The 22,156-nt window shown below is 47.8% G+C and overlaps 1 protein-coding gene across 1 annotated transcript in view; it reads right to left on the bottom strand.

Moving 5' to 3' along the window:
- Positions 1-22,156, bottom strand: part of WDR19 (WD repeat domain 19) — a 637,672-nt gene that overhangs the window by 69,714 nt on the left and 545,802 nt on the right. The window contains exon 33 of the mRNA XM_086963976.1: positions 17,303-17,453. Within this exon, the coding sequence (XP_086820102.1) occupies positions 17,303-17,453 (151 nt within the window). The remainder of the gene's footprint in view (positions 1-17,302; positions 17,454-22,156) is intronic.

Consider the following 22,156-nt stretch of genomic DNA (forward strand, 5'->3'; position numbering starts at 1 on the left):
TGGGCAACCTGATGTTGGGGGTGACTGCGATGGGGCCTATTTTTCTGGCTGTCCGCTGCGGCGCACCATTGCCCAGGGCTTTGCCCATGACCCTGCTTCCTTCACATGGATTGGTTGAGTGCAAACGGATTTCATCTTGCTGACCCCATGTGTCTAGGAGGCATTAAAAGGGGGCCCTAGATGACTTGACTCTCCTTGTGCCCCCTGAGCAGATTGTGGACCTCTACACCAGACAGAGGACAGCCTGTCTATGCCGAACCCACTTCTCTGGCGTGGCATCAGTAGAGGAGTGTACAGTGCATGGCTGTCCCCAACGCATCAACGGATTTCCTTGGACTCTGAGACACAGAAATTGGTGATGACAGGGGGTGTAGAACACTCCCGCGACACTCTTCCTAGCTAAGTGTCAGTGCACCGCCCAGCTGCCATGGGGAAGCATATGGTGGGGAGTGCGACCATCCAGCATAATCAAGGACCCATAATGGATGTGACATTGGAGGGGTGTCTGGGTGATTTGGTCTCCTCCTCCCAGCAGTCGAGCTCCCCGGCTGAACTGCAGATAAACTCAATACTGTACTAATGGCCATTAACGACACCAAAACTGAACTGGAACACACAATAGAAACTGTGGCCCTGGACCTGGGAGTCCTCTCTGAAGACCAGAGCAAGCTGTGGAAGAGGGTGCAGGCCAACGTTGGATTTGAAGGTCCTTGGCCAGACAGCTTCTGCTCACTCTTTGCAAATTGCAGAGCTCCTGCATAAAGTCTGGATCCTAGAAGAGCACACTGAAGGTAGCGCTCTGCAGAATAACTTAAGCATAGTCGGAACCCCGCAAGGTAAGGGGAGGACACATTTAACAAGCTTTATTGACTTCATGGACCTATAAGCAACGTTTGCTGTAGAACGGGCCCACAGAATTCCGACTCTATGGCCCCCTCCAGGAGCCCCGCCTCACCCATTGACTCCATGGACCTATCAGCAATGTTTATAGTAGAATGGGCCCAAGGGGTTTCGATGTGACGAGCCCCTCCTTGTAAAGTTCCAGGAATGTGACTTTATCCTGCAGGTTGTCAGGCGAAGAGACCCATTTCTGTGGACTCCTCCCAAGTGGTAATACTCTGATAAGCCTTGCTTTTTCTGGTCCACTTTTGAGTGGTGGTGGGCAATCAAACACATTTTTTCGAGGATACCAATGCAGCATGGACATGACTGGAGACACACCAAGGACTGATATCTCCCTGACAAGAGACAACCCGCCTGGGCCTTGCCCGCACCCAAAGCTGCGGAGAGCCGCAAAAATGCCCTTAGATCAGCAGCTGTTTTGGGGAACTGCCCCAAAAACCTATCCCTGTGCGGACTCTGGAGCCAATTCCTCTGACTCAGAGCCTGAATATTTGCTGCTCTTGAGAGACTTGTGAGCAACCCCACAGACAGTGGATGAGCTACTGTGATCTGCTGCGTTCTTAACCTATGCTTCGACTCATGGGAGATCCCGATCACCTATGACAGAGTAACTCTTCTGTTTACCTGTGGGCTCGCGGAACGAATTACTTAGATTTGGTAAAGCTTTCTCTGGTAGAGACTCTATCTAGCTGCAGATTCCTTACCATTGAATTTCCCAGCCGTCAGGCTGGATCCGGAAACGTTTGCTGAGGAATACCCCTTGCGCATGAAGTTGGGTAACTACACTCGGCTCTGCGTGACATCGTCAGCGCCGTTAATGATGTGGCGGTACCGATATAGGTGCCACCCAGGCGAGCGGACGTCAGTACTTTTCTTTTTTTCCATGCCAGAAGCACAGAGCCACGAAGTAACTGACGTAGTCGTGTGCTAAACTAGGCCTCTGAAAGGGGGAGTAACCCTAGCCCTTACACTATCAGTCCGCAAAGCGGGGAGGCATGGGTGGGGCTGTAAGGAATCTGCAGCTAGATAGGTTTCTACCAGATAATGCAGTACTGAAACTAAGTTCCTTGTTCATCTGATAGAGTCTTCTAGCTGCAGATTCCTTACCTTTGAATTAGATGTCCATGCCATACCATACCGGCGGTGGTTCCGTACCAATATCGCAAACTAGAAAGTCCTGTAGGACTGAATGGGCAATATGCCCATCCTGCGGACCTGGCTGTCTAGGCAGTAGTGCTAGGCAAATGTTTGCAAAGATGCCTACGTTGCTGCCTGACAGATGTTTATGACTGGGACACCCCAAGCCAAGGCCGTAGTCGTAGCCTTTACCCTGGTGGAATGTACCCTTAATCCCTCAGGGGGCTGCTTCTTCGCCAGGGCATAGTAGATCTTAATGTAGAGTATGACCTAGCGAGATATGGTCATTTTCTGCACTGCCCTTCCCTTCTTCGCTCCCAAGTACTCCACAAAGAGTTGGTCGCCCACCCAGAACTCTTTTGTGCGGTCAAGGTAGAACAACGATGCTCTTTTTGGGTCCAATTGGTGGAGACACTCCTCCCCTATAGAGGAATGCGGGGAGCAAAGGTGGTGCGCAATGTGATGAATTGACCCAGATGAAATTGGGTCACGCCCTTTGGTAAAAAGGTAGACGTGTGCGGAGCACCACTTTGTCTGGAGAAGACAATAGGTAGGGAGGGGTGCAAGGTAACACCTGCAACTCATTCACCCTCCAGGCAGATGTAATCACCACTAGAAAGGCTGTCTTGATGGTCAGCTGCTGAAGGGGACAGTTATGTAAAGGCTCAAAGGGAGCACATATTGGATAGGTGAGGCCAAATTAAGGTCCCACTGTGGCATAACAAAGGGGGTGGGTGGAAACAACTGAGCCAACCCTTTTAAAAACCTATGTACAATCTGAGACTTAAAGATAGAGGGCTGATCTGGCAGCTGCAAAAAAGCAGACAGAGTAGAAAGAATAACTCTTGAGAGTTTCCAAAGCAGAGCCCTGCTTGGCAAAAAGGGCAGTGGAAAGTGAAGCAGAAAGAGGGTCAATAGACCTTTCTGTACAGCATAATACAAATCTCTGCCATCAGCAGGCATATACCGTCTTAGTGAAAGGACGCCTGGCTGCAAAAATAACGTTACAGACTTCGGGTGGAAGGTGAAAAGCCATCAACTGCTGCTGCTCAATCTCCATGCATGGAGGCGCAGAGTTTACAGGATCAGGTGTAGAACCCTCCCATACTGCTGCGATAGAAGGTCCTCCCAAGGGGAAGCTCATCTTCAAAAGCTCTGGATACCAGACTCTCCTCACCCAGTCCAGAGCCACAAGGATGACTTGGGCCCGGTCGTTTCTGATCTTCTTCTGAACCCTGGGCAGGAGTGATTTGGGTGGAAAGGCGTAGCCGAGGCCTGAGCTCCACTCATGTCGAAAGGCATGTCCGTGGGATAGCCGCCTTGGAAACTCCAACGTGCAGTATTCCTGACACAGTGTGTACTCTTTGGAGGTGAACAATTCTAACCAAGGTTCTCCCCACTGCTGAAAGAGACCTTGTACCACCTCCGACTGGAGATGCCATTGGCGATCCACTAGGCACCGGTGGCTGAGTTTGTCCACCCTGGCATTCAGAAAACCTGCCAAGTGTGAATGCCCTGCCATTCCAGCCATGTCGAGGGCCTCTCGACAAAGGGTCCATGACCTCACTCCGTCCTGCTTGTTGCAGTACCACATGGCGGTGGTGTTGTTCATGAACACCTGCACTAACTTACCCTTGACAGAGGGAAGAAATGCTTTCAACGCCAACTGAATCTCTCTGTGCTCCAACAAATATATGTGGAGCCCTGACTCCACCAGAGACCACTGTCCCCTGATCTCCACCTCTCCCAGATGGCCACCCCATCCCAGAAGTGTCGCATCTGCCACAACTGTGAGATCTGGTTGGGGAAGAGAGAGGGGTCTGCTGTTTACCCAATCGTGGTTCATTAACCACCACAGCAGATCTTTTGCAGTTCCTTCTGAGATCTCAACCATGTCGGTGAGATTTCCTCATTGCTGTGCCCATTGGAACTTTCAGTTCCACTGCAGAGCCTGCATATGCCACCTGGCGCACAAGTTACTACTTGTGTAACCATATATCTGTAAGAGACATTAGTTAGTGATAGATTCCTTACCTTAGAATATCCCCAGGCATCAGACTGGATCCGGAAATGTTTGCGTAGCAGTACCCTTGCGCGTCGGTAAGTATCGTCTGCGGCTCCGTGTCCGTCGTCGGAGTCGTGGGCAAGTAGTCTGAGTACTTAGACACCGCCTCCGCGTGCTGACGCCAGTTTTAGACACAGCTTTTCCGCGCCAAAAACGCAGAGCCATGTCAAAAACCAACACTGGTGCCATTGAAACTAGGGCCCTGAAGGGGGATGACCTTAACCCTAGATATCGGTTTGCAGAAAGGGGAGGATGGGTGGGTCGGTAAGGAATCTATCACTAACTAATGTCTCTTACAGATATATCGTTCCACAAGTAGTAACTTGTGCATCTGAAAGAGACACGTTAGTGATAGATTCCTTACCTTAGAATAGATACCCCAGCAATACCAACCCCGGTGGTGGGTCTGCGAACCAATAATCACACCAGAAAGTCCTGGAGGACGGAACGGCCAAAGTAGCCATCCCTCCGGACTTGGTTGTCCAGGCAGTAGTGTCTTGCGAACGTGTGCAGCGAGGCCCACGTAGCTGCCTGACAAATGTCCTGCAAGGGAACTCCTCAGCCCAGGGCAGTAGTAGTCGCCGTGGCCCAAGTGGAATGGGCCCTTAGCCCAACAGGAGGTTCCTTCTTAGCCATAGAGTAGCATGCTTGGATGCACAACACGATCCACCGAGAGATGGTCCATTTGTGCACCGCCCGTCCTTTCTTAGCGTCTATGTAAGCAACAAATTTTTGGTCATTCACTCGGAACTGGCGTGTGCCATCCAGATAGTATGAGAGCGCACGTTTTGGGTCAAGATGGTGGAGCCTCTCTTCCTCTTTCGAGGGATGCGGAGGCGGGAAGAAGGTGGGCAAGGTGATGGACTGCCCGATGTGGAAGGCTGTGACTACCTTGGGCAGGAAAGAGGGTTTTGTCCGCAACACAACCTTGTCCGGATGGACAGAAAGGAAAGGAGGTTTAGAGGATAGAGCCTGGAGCTCACTCACCCTCCTGGCAGAGGTGATGGCAACCAGGAAAGCAGTCTTTAGAACCAGAAAGGCGGATAGGACAGTTGTGAAGTGGCTCAAAGGGAGCGCACATCAGAAAAGTAAGAACCAGGTTCAAGTCCCACTGAGGCATCATGAAGGGAACAGGTGGAAACGTGTGTGATGCCCTTCAGAAAACGATTTACAATAGGGGACTTGAACAAAAATGGTTGATCAGGCAGCCTTAGAAAGGCTGAACGAGCAGAAAGGTAGCCCTTGATAGTGCCCAGAGCAGAGCCCTGCTGGGCAAGAGAAAGAAGGAAGAGAAGAAACTCAGAAAGAGGGGCAGAGAGAGGATCCACAGCCTTTGCTGTGCAACATGCCACAAATCTGTTCCACCTGCAGGCATATACCGACTTAGTGGAGGGCCGCCTGGCCACCAGAATGATATTACAGACTTCAGGAGGCAAGTCAAATGGCCTCAACTGTCGCCGCTCAATCTCCAAGCATGGAGGTGGAGACTGGACAGGTTCGGGTGGAGGACCGTCCCCTGTTGCTGCGACAGAAGGTCCTCCTGAAGAGGCAGACGAACCGGGGGGTCGACTGACATACTGATTAGCTTGGGATACCAGTACCTTCGTGCCCAGTCCGGAGCCACAAGGATGACTTGGGCCCGGTCGTGTTTGATCTTCTTCAACACTCTGGGCAGAAGTGGTATAGAGGGAAAGGCATACAACAGACCGCAACTACACTCGCGACGAAAAGCGTCTCCGAGCGAGTGCCGCCTTGGAAATTCCAACGCGCAGAACTGATGACATTGCGCGTTCTCTTCTATGGAGAATAGAGCTAAGCAAGGCTCTCCCCACTGCTGAAAGAGGCATTGCGCCACGTCCGAGTTCAGACACCATTCGTTATCCATCATGCACCGACGGCTGAGTTCGTCCGCCCTGGCGTTCAGAGAACCTACCAGGTATTGAACCACCAGGGTCACGCCCTGATGTTCCAGCCATTGCCAGAGGCGCAGAGCCTCCTGGCATAGGGTCCACGACCCCACCCGCCCTGTTTGTTGCAGTACCACATGGCGGTGGTGTTGTCCGTGAACACCTGCACTACACTCCCTCGACAGAGGGGAGGAATGCCTTCAGTGCAAGACGAATCGCCCGCAGCTCCAAAAGGTTGATATGGAGCCGGGACTCCGCCGGAGACCAGAGGCCTCTGATCTCCGCCTGTCCCATGTGGCCTCCCCAGCCTTGGAGGGACGCGTCCGTCACAACTACGTGCTCCGGTTGGGGAAGGGAGAGGGATCTGCCGCTGACCCAATCGCTGTCCGTGAGCCACCACTGCAGCTGTCTCGCAGTGCCCTCCGAGATCAGGACATGGTCGGACAGGTTGCCCTGATGCTGGGCCCACTGAAACTTCAGGTCCCACTGCAGAGCCCGCATCCGCCAAAAGGCGTGATGCACCAGAAGGATGCAGGAAGCCATCAGCCCCAGAAGCCGCAGCGTCAACCTGACCGAGACTCGGGATAAAGGCTGAAATATCGGAATCAGAGCCTGAATATCCAGAACCCGCTGCTCGGGGGGATAAACCCGAAACTACACCGAGTTGAGAACCGCTCCGATGAAGAGGAGCCTTTGAGAGCGACACAGGTGTGACTTCAGCACGTTGATGGAGAACCCCAGCAGGTGCAGGAGATCCGCCGTCGTCTGGAGGTGGCTGACGACTGTCTGGGGCGAGCCCGCCTTCAACAACCAGTCGTCGAGGTAGGGGAAGACTGAAACTTCTAAGCTGCGCAGATGAGCTGCGACCACGGCCATCACTTTTGTGAACACCCGTGGGGCGCTGGTAAGGCCGAAGGGGAGCACAGTAAACTGAAAGTGCTCGTGGCCTATCGTGAACCGCAGGCAGCGCCAGTGGGCCGGCAAGACGGGGATGTGGAAATAAGCGTCCTGCAAGTCCAAAGCTACCATCCAGTCTCCTGGGTCCAGGGCAGCTAAGACCTGAGCCAGTGTCAGCATTTTGAACTTCTCCTTCCGGAGGAAGCCGTTGACGTTCCGTAGATCCAAGATAGGGCGTAGGCCCCTTTTGACCTTCTTGGGTACCAGAAAGTAGTGGGAGTAGCAACCACACCCTACTTCTGGCCCAGGAACGCGCTCGATGGCCCCCTTGGCCAAGAGGGCCGTAACTTCCTCCTGCAGAAGCCGCATATGATCCCCCGATACGCGGTAGTATTGCGGTGGCATGGCTTGAGGGGTCGTCTCGAAGGGGATGGAGTAGCCCCTTCGGACGATTTGCAGCACCCACCTGTCAGATGTGACAGTGCGCCAGTGGGAGTGGTGATGGCGAACCCTGGCCTCACATGGGCCTGAAAGCACGGACTAGGAGGGTTTTGAGGCGGATGCTGCGGGGGAAGGTGTGGACTGGCCTCGCCGTTGTCCCCGACCGCCTCCACGGCGATTTCCACGGCCGCCACCGCGTTGTATGTTAGTCTGCGGTGCGTGGCAGGCAGCACGTGTGGGGGCACCCCTTCCTTGGCCGCGAAAGGCACCCGTTTGCTGGCGCGGGGCCGAGAGGCCCAAGGACTTGGCCGTAGCCCTGGAGTCCTTAAAGCGCTCAAGCGCATGGTCTGCCTTGTCGCCAAAGAGGCGACGGCCATCAAACGGTATGTCCATCAGCGTATTCTGGACATCCGCTGAAAAGTTGGCGGATCTCAACCAGGCGTGGCGACGAATCGCCACCATGGTTGCCATCGCTCTGCCCAGTGAGTCGGTGGTATCCAGCCCACACCGGCTGGAGAATCGTGCCTCATCTCGACCCTCCGCAAGGGCTTGGGCGAGTTTAGCCTTGACCTCCGCCGGGCATTGTGGCAGCACGATCGTGACCGTGTCCCACAGGGAGTGGGTGTAACGGCCCAAGAGGCATGCGGTGTTGGAAGACCGCAGTCCCAAACTAAGGGAGGAGAATATTTTCTTTCCATAATTCTCATACCTCTTGGATTCCCGATCAGGCGGAGCCGACGGGAATGAGGTTTGGGAATTGGAGGCCTGGATAACCAGGCTCTCAGGGGTGGGGTGGGTGGACAGGAAACAAAGGTCGCCCGGAGCCGGGCGGTGATGTCTGGCCACGTTCTTATCTACAGGCTGACCTGTAGCGGGCCTGGACCAAGTGCCCAAAAGAACGTCAGTCAAGGCCTCATTAAACGGCAGCAGAGGCTCGGTTGAGCTTGACTGCGGTTTAAGGACCTCAGGGAGGAGATTAGTCCTCACGGCAGCGACGGGGAGCTCAAGGCCCAAGGCCTTGGCTGCCCGCGTCAACACCACACTGAAGGTTGCCCCCTCCTCGGTAGCCACGCTAGGAGGCGAGACAAAACCAGTGTCTGGCGAGGTCTCCAGACCACTGGCATCCCCAAGTCCACCTGTCCAGTCCTCCTGGGACTGACACTCACGTGTCAGAGTGTCCTCAGACCCCTCCCAATACTCCTCCTCATCACCCATCGCCTGGTACTCAGGGTTGACAAATGATGGGTCCGGTTCATTGAAGTAGAACTCCCCAAGCGGCGTCGAGAGCGGCGTCCAGCGGCGCCGCTCCGGCGCCGGAACCGGATCGAGGGAGGTATTGGGGATGGCGCCGGAGGTGACACCTGTGGAACCGGCGCTGGTGAGGTCGTCAGGTCGGCCGGCGACGACCCAGATCCGGAAGCGGATCCAGTGGGGCCCTGCAGCGCCGGGCCTGAAGGCGCCAGCGGCGTGGGGGCCAAAGCACCCGATTCGCTAGGACCCCCAGACGGGTCCGCTGGGCCTGAAGGTGCCGCGGAACCCGCCGGAGGAGTGAGGGACCTCATGGCCATGAGGAAGCGCTCGATCTCCTCCGGCGTCGCTTGCTGCCCAGGGACCGAAGGGTATGGGGCTGGTCGCGACGCCCGCGACTCCGAAGGAGCCGCGTGGGCGGTGTCACCCGAACCCCCGGCCGCGTCACGCGAGCGTCGGGGGAGTTGGAAGAGCGATGACGTCTCTTCGACTTCTTGTGCTTACCTGACGACGACTTCGAACCTGAGGAGTGATGTCGACTCCCGGAGCTGTGATGGCTCCGCCCCCGCGACCGGTCCCTCGACCTCCGTCCGGACAGGGACATCTCACGGGGCGGGGCAAACTGCGGAGCTCGAGCCGCTTGCGGGACCGCTCCCGCCTAGCTTTCGAGGTTAAGGCCGACAGTCGGAGCAGGCCTTGTCGTCGTGATCGACGCCGAGACAATGGAGGCACCGACGGTGAGGGTCGGTGACCGACATCAGTCGGTCGCAGTCCCCACAAGGCTGAAACCTGGCTTCCCTATAGGCACCGATCGGAGTCGAAGACTCTGAGAATGATCAAAAAGATCTCAAAAAAGTTTAGTCAAAGTGACTAAGGTACAACTTTTTCCGGATCTGCGCTGCTGGCGCGGAAAAAAGAAGAACTGACGTCAGCACGCGGAGGCGGCGTCTAAGTACTCCGACGACGTCATCACGACGCCCACGACTCCCACGACAGACGCGGATCCGCAGACGACGCCTACCGACGCGTGAGGGCTCTGCTACGAAAAAATTTCCGGATCCAGTCTGACGCCTGGGGATATTCTATGGTAAGGAATCTATCACTAACGTGTATCTTTCAGATGTGCTTTACCAACAGGATGCAGGCGGCCATGAGGCCCAACAGCCTCAGAGTCGGTCTCACCAAAATCCAGAGGAGACCAAATCGGAATCATAACCTGAATATCCTGGACTTCCTGCTCCGGAGAACAGCTCCGATGAAAGGGAGTGTCTGAGAAGGAGTCAGGTGTCACTTTGGCACGTTGATAGAGAATCCCAGCGAGTGCAGGAGGTCCGCCGTAGGAACTTAATAAGCTTTGCCAAAAAGGTACAACTAGAGATTTTTTGCTTTTAGAAGATTTTACAAGGACGTGGGTAAGGGGGGAACCAGTCTGTTTCGTGATGTTAAACACTTATTTTGTACACTTGTTAACTGTGACTGGATGCAAAACATCGGAAAAGAGGATCAAACTCCGAAACACCTGAAGGCACAATATTCACTTTCGCTATTTCTTGTCTGACGTTATTCACTTTAGTCGAAAAATATCTCAACAGATCGCTGAAAGGAGTAATGTTACTTCCGTACATAATTCCCAATCAAACTGAATAGGTAATTTTTTTTACATAATTCATGAAAATATTTTTCCAAAGTAAATATTTCTGAAGACTTTTTCTTTTTTTTTAGCCTAGTAAAGTGAATATGTGATTGTGTTTTTCACCACAATAGCATGATTTTGTAGTCGCATCACAGTTCTTTCTCCATTTCCTTTTCAACTTAAGCAGCAATGATTTTGATTTTTGAGTTAGGAAATAAAACATTTACATTTCAAAAACTTTAATATGGGGCTGAAGCATTTAAAGGTGTATTTTGGAAATACTGAAGAAAATTTACTAATCCACTCTTTCTGGTGATTGGCATTAAAAGAACCTATGGAGAGAACAAATTCTGCCTAAAGTGAAAAAAAAGTCTTCATCAGATTATTTCTGCCATGTATGATTTTGATAGGATAAGGAAGTATCAGACACCTTCTCCTTTGCATTCCCTAAGTCTAAAATTTCAAAGAAGAACATTTTGTGCTCAGACCACAAAATGATATGAAAGGAACTTATCTTAGGCCTGAAAGGAAAACTAAAACTCAAATCTAGAGTGTGGCTACCATTATGGGTGGCAGCAACTACTCTTTGCTTAAGGTTTAAAGAGGCCATACTCTCAAACAAACCAAGAACAAAGGGATGATTTGCATCTTCTCTACAATCATTAAAATCCCCTAAACCAACCAGTTTCTTAAAATTAGTAATATTGGAAACCACAATTTCATTTAATCATGTAAAACCCCGACTGAGCAGTTAGGAGTGTGATAAACTTAAATGATTCCATCTTTTAGAATGAAAATAGGAAAAGAAAGCACAGTGCCTGGGGGTTGCGTGCAAGTACTTACTTCAAAGGGAAGTTTCTGAGTCAAAAATCACAGCTATTCCTCTACCTTTTTATTAGATTTCAATCATGTGTAAGCTTCACAATGTATCAGTTATAAAAAGTGCTTGCAGTTTCTCTTCTTGAATGGTCACATTTAGAAGTTGGGATTTGGCTAGAGCCGAACCTTCATTATTAAAGCCAGCAGTAAGGACGGGTCAGTTTTTATTTGCATACACCTGCCACCCATGTTAGGACCATATTTTCCCTCCTAATTGCTGGTGTTGCCTCATAATCGGGACAGAACAACCAAAGAAGGGACTTACCAAATAGGTTTGTATAGAGAAAACTCCAGTAAATAGCATTAACCATCTCTGCTCACCTAGGCTGCAATAGGCACACACAGGCTTGCTTTAAGCATGCATCTGGCAAGCCAGTGGCTGCCCCTGGGCAGATGAGCAGTGACCAATACTAAATGGCATGTAGTTGCCCATCTCAAGACAATCAGGGTAATGGACATCCTTGTCTAAGCTATGTCAGGCACAGATAACAATAGGCAAACATAAGGTATACTGATAAATAAAACAATTAATATAATAAAGATAACACAAGAAGAAGCATATGGCTAGGTACTATCAATCAAGGGTTACAAAGGAAAACTATATATAACAACAAAATTAAAACTAAATAAAAGAATAGCACAATTTCTCCTAGGAGAAATTACACGCCACAAACTGAGCTAATGGTCAGTGCTGGGTTAAATGACAGATGCAAACGCTCTCACAACAGGTTTTATAATTTTGTGCAATGAAGGGTGAACAAACTAATAGGGCTGAAAAGCTAGCAGGAGTAATTGAAGCTAAGTTGAACAAGGCAGCTGTCCATCGGCTAGAACAGAGATGCCATCAACAAAGTCAAAAGAAGTTTCAAATCGTAATGAGGAACAATAAATATGTAAGAGAACAAGTAAAGCAAACTTTTTACAAAATGCCACACTAGTGGCAATCTAAACAGGGTAGGTTGATCAGGCAGACACCATCAGGGCCAACTGAGGGATGGACAATATAATAAGAAAGGGATTGATATTGTCTGACTAGAACCACTGAAATAAATTAGTCTGCAGCCTTTTCAGGAAGGCAAAAGTACTCAGACAGACACCATTAAAAATACAGGTGTACAGCCAAAGCATTTAGGAATTGGGGTGGATTGGGGACCATTCTGCAGCAAAAGTAGATCCACTCAGGAAAGGGGTGGCCGAATACTGAGTACTGACATATCAGTGTACAGATCCTCCGTGCCTAGACTATGTGTGATTAGAATCGGCTGTCTTATATCCTCCAGCAACGTATGCAGGACTTTTGACAGAAGCAGAGTCAGAGGAAATGCATACAGGAAGCCCTGGCAACCCACAGCAAACCATTGAAAGGGAATTCTATGGCATAGAACCAAGGACATGTTTTACTCTAAGCAGTGTGTGAAGAAATCCACAAAAGGAAACCCAAACCTATAAAATATATCCATTTGTCACCTCATGGTGTAGTTTCCACTCATGTCCACAAGAGACGTGCAACTGAGCGCATCTGTCCTCACATTGACAGAGATGGCTAAGTGACTGGGAAGAGTTTCCGTTGTACAGCTGAATTGGTTCCCAAGAAAGGGTCCGTTACCTCCACACTACCCTGCCTGCTCATACAAAGGGCAGTGGTGGTGCCATCTGACAGAATCATCTGGATATAAAAGCATCCCAGTCCAATAAGGAGACATATGTGGCCACAGGAGCATGAGCTTGCAGAGGGCTGAATGGGCGGCCCCTTAGAAGGTTGGAGTGGTACGATGCTATTAAGAAAGATACATTGACTATTGGTACCATTATTTGTAACTGACTCCATTTTCTGTGCTCTCACACAGTTGCAGGGTGGGGAGGGGATGTTTTCGCTCTTCATTTATTTTCGCTCCTTCCTGTGCAGAGTAAGCGGGAACATGTTGGTGAGATGAGCGCTTGGTAATTTTCAGGGCAGAGATTGTTGTTGCCAGAGAATCTTTCGGAATCTACAGCTCTATCTCGGAGCCAAAATACAGGGGACTGGCTAGCTTCTGTCTTGACCCTGACATAGACCAGAAAGGTCAGCTCGGTTTTCGTACCAGAAGAAAGGGGGGAGGCGTCTAGAAACTTCTCCTCAGGTCGAGTAAAAGGTATTAAAGGGAGGAAATCTTGACGATCAGACAGGAGCTTGCTGTGGAGCAGATGTGTTGCCACAGAGAACTTTGAGGGTCCCGATCAAGACTTCCCCCTGGCTGTCAAGGGCTTCTACAGCCGAGTTGGCAAGAATGTTGAACACTCTTTTGAAGATGTATTATTATTATTTACTTCATGTATATAACGTACAAGTTTCTCTGCTCCATGTATATATGCCATTTGTTATCTTGTTTTTGTGCCTATGTTACGTGATATGTGGAACTTTGTATTAACTAATATATTCTGCCTTCCTTCTAAAAGTGTTGAGGTAATAAATACACATTTTATTTTAAATGCACCTGAATCTGTTTTCTTGCCTCATCTTGAGAGTGCTGAGTCCTTTTTGTACGCGTGCCATTTAAACGTGCAGTGGTACATTTGCCTCCACTTAGGAGTTCTGAGTTTAGGTGTGTCCTATTGCTTCAAATCAAAAGCTATACAAGGGGTCCATCCACCAGTGCAGGGACTGATGCACGTACTGAAAGACCTGTACCTGAGCAAAATACTTCTTTGGGTTGCTATTGCCCCAACAGATGCCACTGGAGGGCTTTCAGCCACAATCAGGTGTGGGAAACCTATACTATGAATTCAAACTAACAGGTGCAAGACCTGTAGGACCTAGATCCAAGCTTGAGGCAGATACATTGGGATCATCGTCCGAATATCCACCATATTCTGAAAAGGAGGAAAGTACTGTGCTGTGCCAAAAACCACCCCAATAAAAGACAGCTTCTGTATGGAAGTGAAGTGAGACTTCTGGACGTTGATGGTAAAGAGGAGGCTGAGAGGAGGAGAGCCATCCTCTGCTGACATGTACAAGGACCAGCCTCTGGGACTCAGCCTTCACTAGCCAGTCATGTAAGTATGGAAATGCATGGACTCCTGACCTCTGCAGTGAAGCTGCTATGTTTGCCAGCACCTTTGTTAAGACCTATGGTGCTGTCATTCATCTGAACAGGAGGACCACAAACTAACATTGTTGGGATCTGACTGTGAACCTCAAGCATAACCTGTGGGTGGGGAGAATTGGAATATGGAACTAAGTGTTTTGGAGGTCCTGAGTTCAAACCCACCAGGACATGGCTCAGGGACTGCATACTGAAATGGTCCTGCCAGATGAACAGGTTCAGAAGCCACAGGTCTAGAACAGTATTCAGGCCTCTGTGCTTTCTGGAGACCAAGTAGTAAAGGGAGTAAAATCTCATGTCCCTTTCTTCTAGAGGCACCCTTTCTATGGCCCCTTGTGCCAACCTGAAGGAAGAGGGGTTGTCCAGTGAGGGGGACATGAAGGTAAGGGCATTGACAGATCATTAGGGCAAACCAATGGTCTGTAGCGATAGCCCCCAATTTGTGACAAAAGGGACATCATCCCCTCACCGGAAGAGGGTCCTATGAGGGGGAGGAGTCCAAGGGGCTTTGAGGAAGCAGAGTACGGTGAGGGATCATGATGATGATGCTTACGGCGATGATGCCTTCTAAGGTGACTTAACAGTCTGAGATAGTTTCCATTGTTGTAACTGCATGGCCTTGAAGTAACCACTGAACATGAAATATTATTAGTGGGTTTGACATGAAAGGTAGGCCAATACCAGAGTACCGTCAACAGACCTGCTGTTCTTGATGGTTTCCAAGGAAGAGTTGGCTTTCTCTCATAACAGCTGTTCTTCATTAAAGGTCATGTGTATAAGCCTGGGCTTTTTTTTAAATGCCAGTGGAGCACATCCAAATATGTTGTCACAACATGACAGCCGAGCCCACTGACCAGACAATGGTACCTGGATAGTCAAAGCCACATTTCCATATCTGTTTTGATGCATCTTGGCAGTCACCCACAAGATCAGAGAAAGACATCTTCATGTGCTCTGCAAGGTTGATGATTTTCAGTTATGTGATTTCCCATAAGACATGGGAATAGCAAGCCAAAATGCAAGTGGGGCTAGCTGTGTGTGTAGCATCAAGCTACAGGAAGCAAAACATTGCACCAACTTTCTTGGAGTCTCTACCCAGAGGGGCCGTAGAAAAGGTGTTCTGTTTTGAAGATGATGTCTGAACCACCAAACCCTCCAGTGACAGATGGGTGTACACAAAAATGTGGGAATCACTGGTACAGACCAGTGCTGTCTGGTGATCTGCCTACAACTTCCTAGGATCGAAAAGTGTTTCTTCCATGCAGCCATTATAGGGTCTGGGACAGCCTAGTTAAATGGGAGCAAGGGCTCTGCGCCAACTGTAGAGAGTTTCAAGACATACACAAAAGTGTTTGACTTTACTTCTACAAAAGGCGAAATCAGTTCCAAGGCCTCCGTCACTTTCTGAACAACTGTTGTGAAAGACATGACCTCCTCATAGACCGGGTTCAAAGATGCTGGACTCATGAAACTCACAAGAACAGCCCGCTCCCCAACTATTCCTACACACTGGGGAAATACTATTCCTACAGGCCTGGGGAAATACGTCCCTGCCTGCAACCTAAGATCATCCATGGGTGGCCAACTAACCTGCCCGCGGTTTAACTACACGACTAAAGGAGGGCAAGCCTTCTCCGTCCTCATACTGCAACTGTGGAATAGGTTGCCACACCACCTTGAGTACGAAAAAGCCCTGGTTCTGTTCAGGAAGAAACTGACGACTCTCCTCTTCACTGAAGCCTGGGAATAACACAGTCCAGTCAGGGGTCACATTCACTAGTGGGGAATGTAGCTACTCTTCTCTCAGCGCTTATAGACCTGCCGGTATTAAGAGCTCTACAAATCAAAATTAACATTAACATTAACACTCCACCCCCAGAAGGTAGCCCAGTGTTTTTTAGGGCCTTCCTAAAAAGATCCAGCATTGCTAGCCAGAGAGCCTCAACCTAAGCAGGATTGGCAGAAGGACTGGAGAACTCTGATCTCGACTTGTTAGGCGTTGGAGGCTCACCTGGCGCCCAGGAGGAGTGTAATGTCAGCGAATGGGGTCAAGACTCTGAACAGTCCATCAGAAAAGCTGTTCTCCATCTACTTAATGGCTCCTACTTGCTTTATGAGCCACAAGTGAGACTTCTGTTATTCTTCCTCTAAGCATCCACCTCAGCTCTCCTCACCCAGCAGATGTGACATGTCCCAATATCACTATACCCTGAGGCAACACTGCAGGTACCCACTGCCAGTACAACTGCCATCTCTTCTAGGTATGTCCTCTTCTTGTCTGCTCTGCACCTAAGCATACAGTGCCAAAATACAGGGAAGGAAAATAAAGGGAGCCACAAGTGTCAGAAGTATGAATGAATGAATGATATTGTATTGTTGGTTACTGAAAACCATTACATAAAACCAAAGATACAAAATTCACAACATTACAAAAGTTACAGAAGTTACAGAAGTACTGGCAGCACCCCTTTCCCTAACCCCTACAACATGGTCACACTGCACTCGCCAGTCACAGACATTAACACATTTTCCTGCTCATGAGGGCTTATATGCTTCTGCTTTGTGAATTCATAAGGACCACCAATGTATGTGATCTCTTGCCACCAGTCTAAGAATGATAGGTTCAGGCTTTAAGCAGCACATAATTTTTGTTTCTGCACATACATATAGGAGATAAAATTATCACAATGGAAGACAGCATCAGGGAGAAAGGGTAGCATTTCATTCATGGTAACGCTGCCATTTTCTTTAAAGGACTTGTTACATACCTCTAGACTATGTAGCAAACTACTCCCACTCATTATCATGTCAGCCTCCTCCAGCACTCCTCCTCTAATTTGTAGTGGAGTGGTAGTTCGTCTTTTGGTGCTTGCTCCATGCAGACACCACAGAGAATAATCTATTCGCAGCCCAACATCAATATTATTTGATAAGGAGGTTCTTTGTGAGCTATGCTGATACGTTTAATTAGTTGGTTCAGTAGCAGTTATCCTTTTTTTTTGTTTTTATTTTTTTAAATAAAAAAAAGTGTTTTGAATCTTTCATACACACCTACACAATGACTAGGACAACATGGAATTAAACAAAACATATATAAAGGTGTGTTTACCTGACCATTGCCTCTATCTTTTTTTTGTATTTTGTATCTATTTTATTGCGGTATTCAGGTCTCATTAACATTGCAGCAAAACTGAAGGCAGAGTTTCTCAATCCTGCTCTGTGACATTCAATTACCGTGGAGGTAAGGATTGGGACAATATCTGCAAGCAGCAAAAAAGAAAACATAAAATGTTATTGAAAATGTACATGGTATAGAGAGTAAAGAAAAACACAAAAGTTAATGCAGCTTTAACTCACTCTCAGAACAGGGAAAGTTTGGACTCAGCCCTAATTCCAGTGTTGAGAAACACACTTTCAAATACTACTAATAGGCCAGATTACGAACCACTCTGTAAATAAGGTTGTAATAGCTCACTGGGATTATCACTACAGCCAGTTATAGAATAGACATTAATTTTTAGGACTAACTGGTGATGATGTTGTTATCACTAGTCATTTACAAATTATCACTCTGACAGACTTAAGCTCTCAGAAGAATAGGTTATTTATCTTCAATATTCTTTTTGGTGGGTACTCTACCTACAGATTTCTCACGTTATGAATCTCCCAAGGCACCAGAAAGGATCTGGAAAATGTAAATAGCTCTTTAGTGGATGGTTGGTGCCACATTTCAAGCTCTACTGCAGTGCCTCCTTGTATGTGATGCCACTGAGCCATATATGGCAAGGTCCCAGCACTCTGATGTCATTTATTTATAGTTTTTTCCCATGCACCAATAGCCGGAAACAAGACTGAAGAAAATGGAAGGAATGGATTGTAGGGAACTCACTTGGAATCTTATAAAAACCTGCAAGACCACTCACTCCGAAAGGGGAGTTGGCTGATTCATTGGGGGATCAGTAAGTAGACAGAGTATCCACACCAAATGATCATTACCAAATGGTAAGTAACTTATACTTAATAAACATACTTTTATAAATTTCTCCTTGCATGAATCAATACCAAAACAGCACTCCCCAGGAGGAAGGTTGGGGGAGATAATTCAGTTAAAAAATCTTGTCCCATGGACTCATCAGGTGTCAGTCCTTGCAATCCTAGGGCCAAGATACTAACATCTGGCAAAGGCATGAATCACACATTATAGTTCAACTCATTGATTAATCACGAACACTTCTGGACAGTGCCAAAGAAACAGTTTTTTCCCCCCAAGAACAACGATGTAGCAGGACACATATGTGCTTATAACTCCATGTAACTAATCTATCCAACAAAGATTAGTCAGCCAGAAAATTGTCAAGGTCAAAGAATATGAAACTTAAAATTCAGAAAAGATGCATGTCTCTTTCTCTTCTTTGGAATGAGGCTCCAGCTAAAAGGCCTATAGAAAAAAAGCTAAACAAAGGTTAGAAGTACCAACATGTTAGTCTAAATGAAGCAAAGCATGAATTTACAGACTACACAAGTAACACTGAAACATGTCAAACAGACAATATAAAGTCATAAAATAGAACAATAACAAATGCAACTCTGCTTTGGTTCACATCATCAACCCATCAGAAACAAGGATGTGTCTAGGTACCATTGTGGTCTGATGAATGGTGAAAAAAGAAGGCATAAGCCAGTCCTATCAAGGAAAGAAGGATACTTGATCAGGTGAACAAGAAAAATCTTTGCCAGCCCAAAGGTTACATGAAGCATGTCAGCAAAAGGAAGAAAGACTGCCTCTTTAGCACATCACACAAAACAAATCCTAAGACCCACTAACATAATTTGCAGTCCCAAAAGAAGGGCAGCACTAATCCAATATAATTTAATCACCTTAGAGATAAAGCGGATAGTTCAGGTAGCCTCAGCCGTGTCCTTCAAATGAAGCTAGCCTGTCTGAAGGCTAGTCTGAAGAACCTATAGCTCTGCAATGAAAGGAGACACATCATAAATGTAATGTAATGTAATGTAATGTGTCTTGTAAAGCGCACTGCTGCCCTGAGGCGTCGTGGCGCTGTAGACCGCTGGCGAACCCGTCCTGGCTATCCCTGTGAGATGGTCCCTACTGGGTATCTCCAAGGTGAAACCAGGCATCCCCGGCGAATGTGGGGGGCAGATGTAGAGATGAGGCAAGCTAATGCCCAAAGTTGCCGAGTGTGATCCCTGGTTAGAGTAGGCACCGAGGCGAGAATTATCGAGTCCGCTGACCCTGGTCCACGACCCTGCCGCATCGGGAATTGAACCCTGGTCCCGGGCCGTTCTCTGCTTCCGGGTCTGCCGCCTCTAACCAGTGAGCCACACCACTCCACATGGAGGTGGAAGACAAACACAGACGTGTAATAGGTCCTTGTGCCTCCCCTTTCCCAGTTGTCTTGTTGCATTTAAAATTGCCTGACACCATTTTGATGAGACTTCCTCTGAACACGAATAAGTAGAAAAATGAGAGAAGGCATGAGATTAGAAACAAAATAAAACCCGACAGGAAATAAATCTCACAGAAGAAACTGTGATGACGCTCCAATGCGAAGTGTAAGTTGGATTTTCTCCAGAAGATGACAATATTTGTTAGTAAAATGATGCAAATGAAAATCATCTAACTTCTTGGTCAGCTAACTGGTCAGATATTATGGTCAACTAGCTCAATTTTCAGTCTCAATACTATATCCATCAAGGACCAAGACACAAACATTATTCACACTATCCTGTGCATAGATTCCATCTTCTGAAATAACAGGAGCAGAGCCTAACTGCACTGGTCACTCCTAGGATGATGCATGATTGTTAAGGCACCGAATAGCAACCCTATACCAATAAGAGGTGCAGAATATAAGCTGATAGTGAAGACATGAAGCAAGTGAAGAGAAGGTCCCAAAACACAGATGACCATGCTGAGGGTGGAAATTGTTTTCCGTCATGGGGAGCACTCCCCACCAGTACTTGAGACAGGGAAACAAGTGTATCCCTGATCCACTAAGATGACCTATCATAACCAACATAACCTGCATGAAGTGCATACGCCAAGCCAAAAAGCAGAACTGCCAGTTGAAAACTAGTAAACCCTACCACAAAACACAAAATTTGCCTACGAGAGTGAATGAAACACATTCTGTGGGTCGAATTAGAAAAAACCCAGACTTCAGGACTAAAGAAATCTGTGCTAGAACAGCGACATAAAGACTGCCCTAAGAAGATGGAATTCTCGAACTCCGGAACCCTCTCTATATCTTGCCCAGGGAGAGAAGGCTCTCTTCTCGAAGATGTGTCATGTCTGGCAGGTGTACAGAAAAAAATACAGTTAAATGTACAGACTCCTGAAAAGTGAAGCCACAATCCAAAGAAGTCAGTGGCATGCTTGTATGATATGCCAACACGTCAGGCTGGAAGACAGAGCAATGGAGAACATTTACCCATTTCTACCAATGATCACAGAGAAAACCATAGATTTGGCCACCAAATCCATAGTGTCAAGACTAGAGCAAAATATTGGCGTTGTGGCACTAAGTACATCCTGAACTACTTCATCAAAGTGCCCTTTAACATGTTCAAGTAGAAGGGGGCACACCAATGGCTCCAACTCCCATAAAGCATGGGAGCAGCATACCAACAGGCATGTGGCATTCAATGGACAAAGAGCATGGCATCTTGATCCATTGTGACTCTCTGCAGGAGGAAGAGGAGGGAAATGAACCAGTCTTAATGTTGGAGCAATAAGGAGTCCGAAGTACCAGACTCTTGAGCAAAGGCTGAAAGGATAGAAATGTTGGCTCTTCTACAGACAGGCAATGATGATGAGCAACCAGGCTGTGGACAGACTTGGAAGAGGCTAGCTTAACTCAAAGCAGGTATAATAGGGTCTAGAAGAGCTTCATTAGAAAGCAATAAGAGTTCTGATTGGGAGTATAAGGGCTGGAGGATTTCTGACAGTAGGTTAGTGTTTACCTCTGAAACTGGCAAAGTCAGTGAAGGACACCAACCACTTTAATTAGAAAAGTCTTAAAGTAAAGAATGTGTTTCTAGGGGACCTTATAAAAGTATTTACATCGCTGCCACTTCATAATATGAAAACCATGCCCCTAGGTTAACTCCAACAGTGGATCCAGAAGTGGCACATGGATGATACTGGTACTGGTGTCAATGGCAGAAAAGTTGTCAGGGAACTCATTGGCAAAAGACGGGCTGTTGTGAACACTGTTCAGTTCCTGTTCAAGTTTCTCTACTTCAAAGTTTTTAGCCTTATCATGCTATACTGGTGTCATTCTAGGCCTACCTTCAGACTCTTTATCACTTTTGTAGAAAGTGTGATGTTTTTAAGACATGCATAGAACAGTTACTATCATGTCTCCTTACGACCTAAGCTGACATATTGTCATGTCCCCTTACAGTGTAAGATGACATTGGGATGATGCATGTGTCGCCATGACTGTTTAGTCTGGTTGATATGTTGGTGTTTTCTAGTCTTGCATTTGTTTCATAACATATGATTACATCGACAATGAGAATCTATGAAACCCCAAGTATGGAACCATAGTCAGAGAAGGAATTTAGGCTAACACTATCACAACAGAGGTCATGCCAGTTTGGAGCGCTAAACAGCCTCAGTCGGAGGCGACATTGGGGACAGCGAGAAGAAATGGCCTTCAGTCAGTTGCTATTTATACTAAAGTCCCAAACAAGCTGTGATAGGGAATACTTAACTTGCTATATCGTAACAAAAGCTCAGATACATTAATATTGTATGCTCTAGGTAAGGATTTTAAACATAAAACATTTTAAAATACATTTTATGTTTCCTAGTACTATTTTGAGTGTGTTTTTTATTTACAAAAGGGGGCTTGGAGTACCACTGTGTCTCTGACCTCATTTTGTGGCATTGATTGTTACCAGAAAACACTTCCTGCCCAGTGTTGCTTATTGGGTT

Source organism: Lissotriton vulgaris, chromosome 3_2 (assembly GCF_964263255.1).
Source record: "Lissotriton vulgaris chromosome 3_2, aLisVul1.2, whole genome shotgun sequence".
Taxonomy (NCBI): domain Eukaryota; kingdom Metazoa; phylum Chordata; class Amphibia; order Caudata; family Salamandridae; genus Lissotriton; species Lissotriton vulgaris.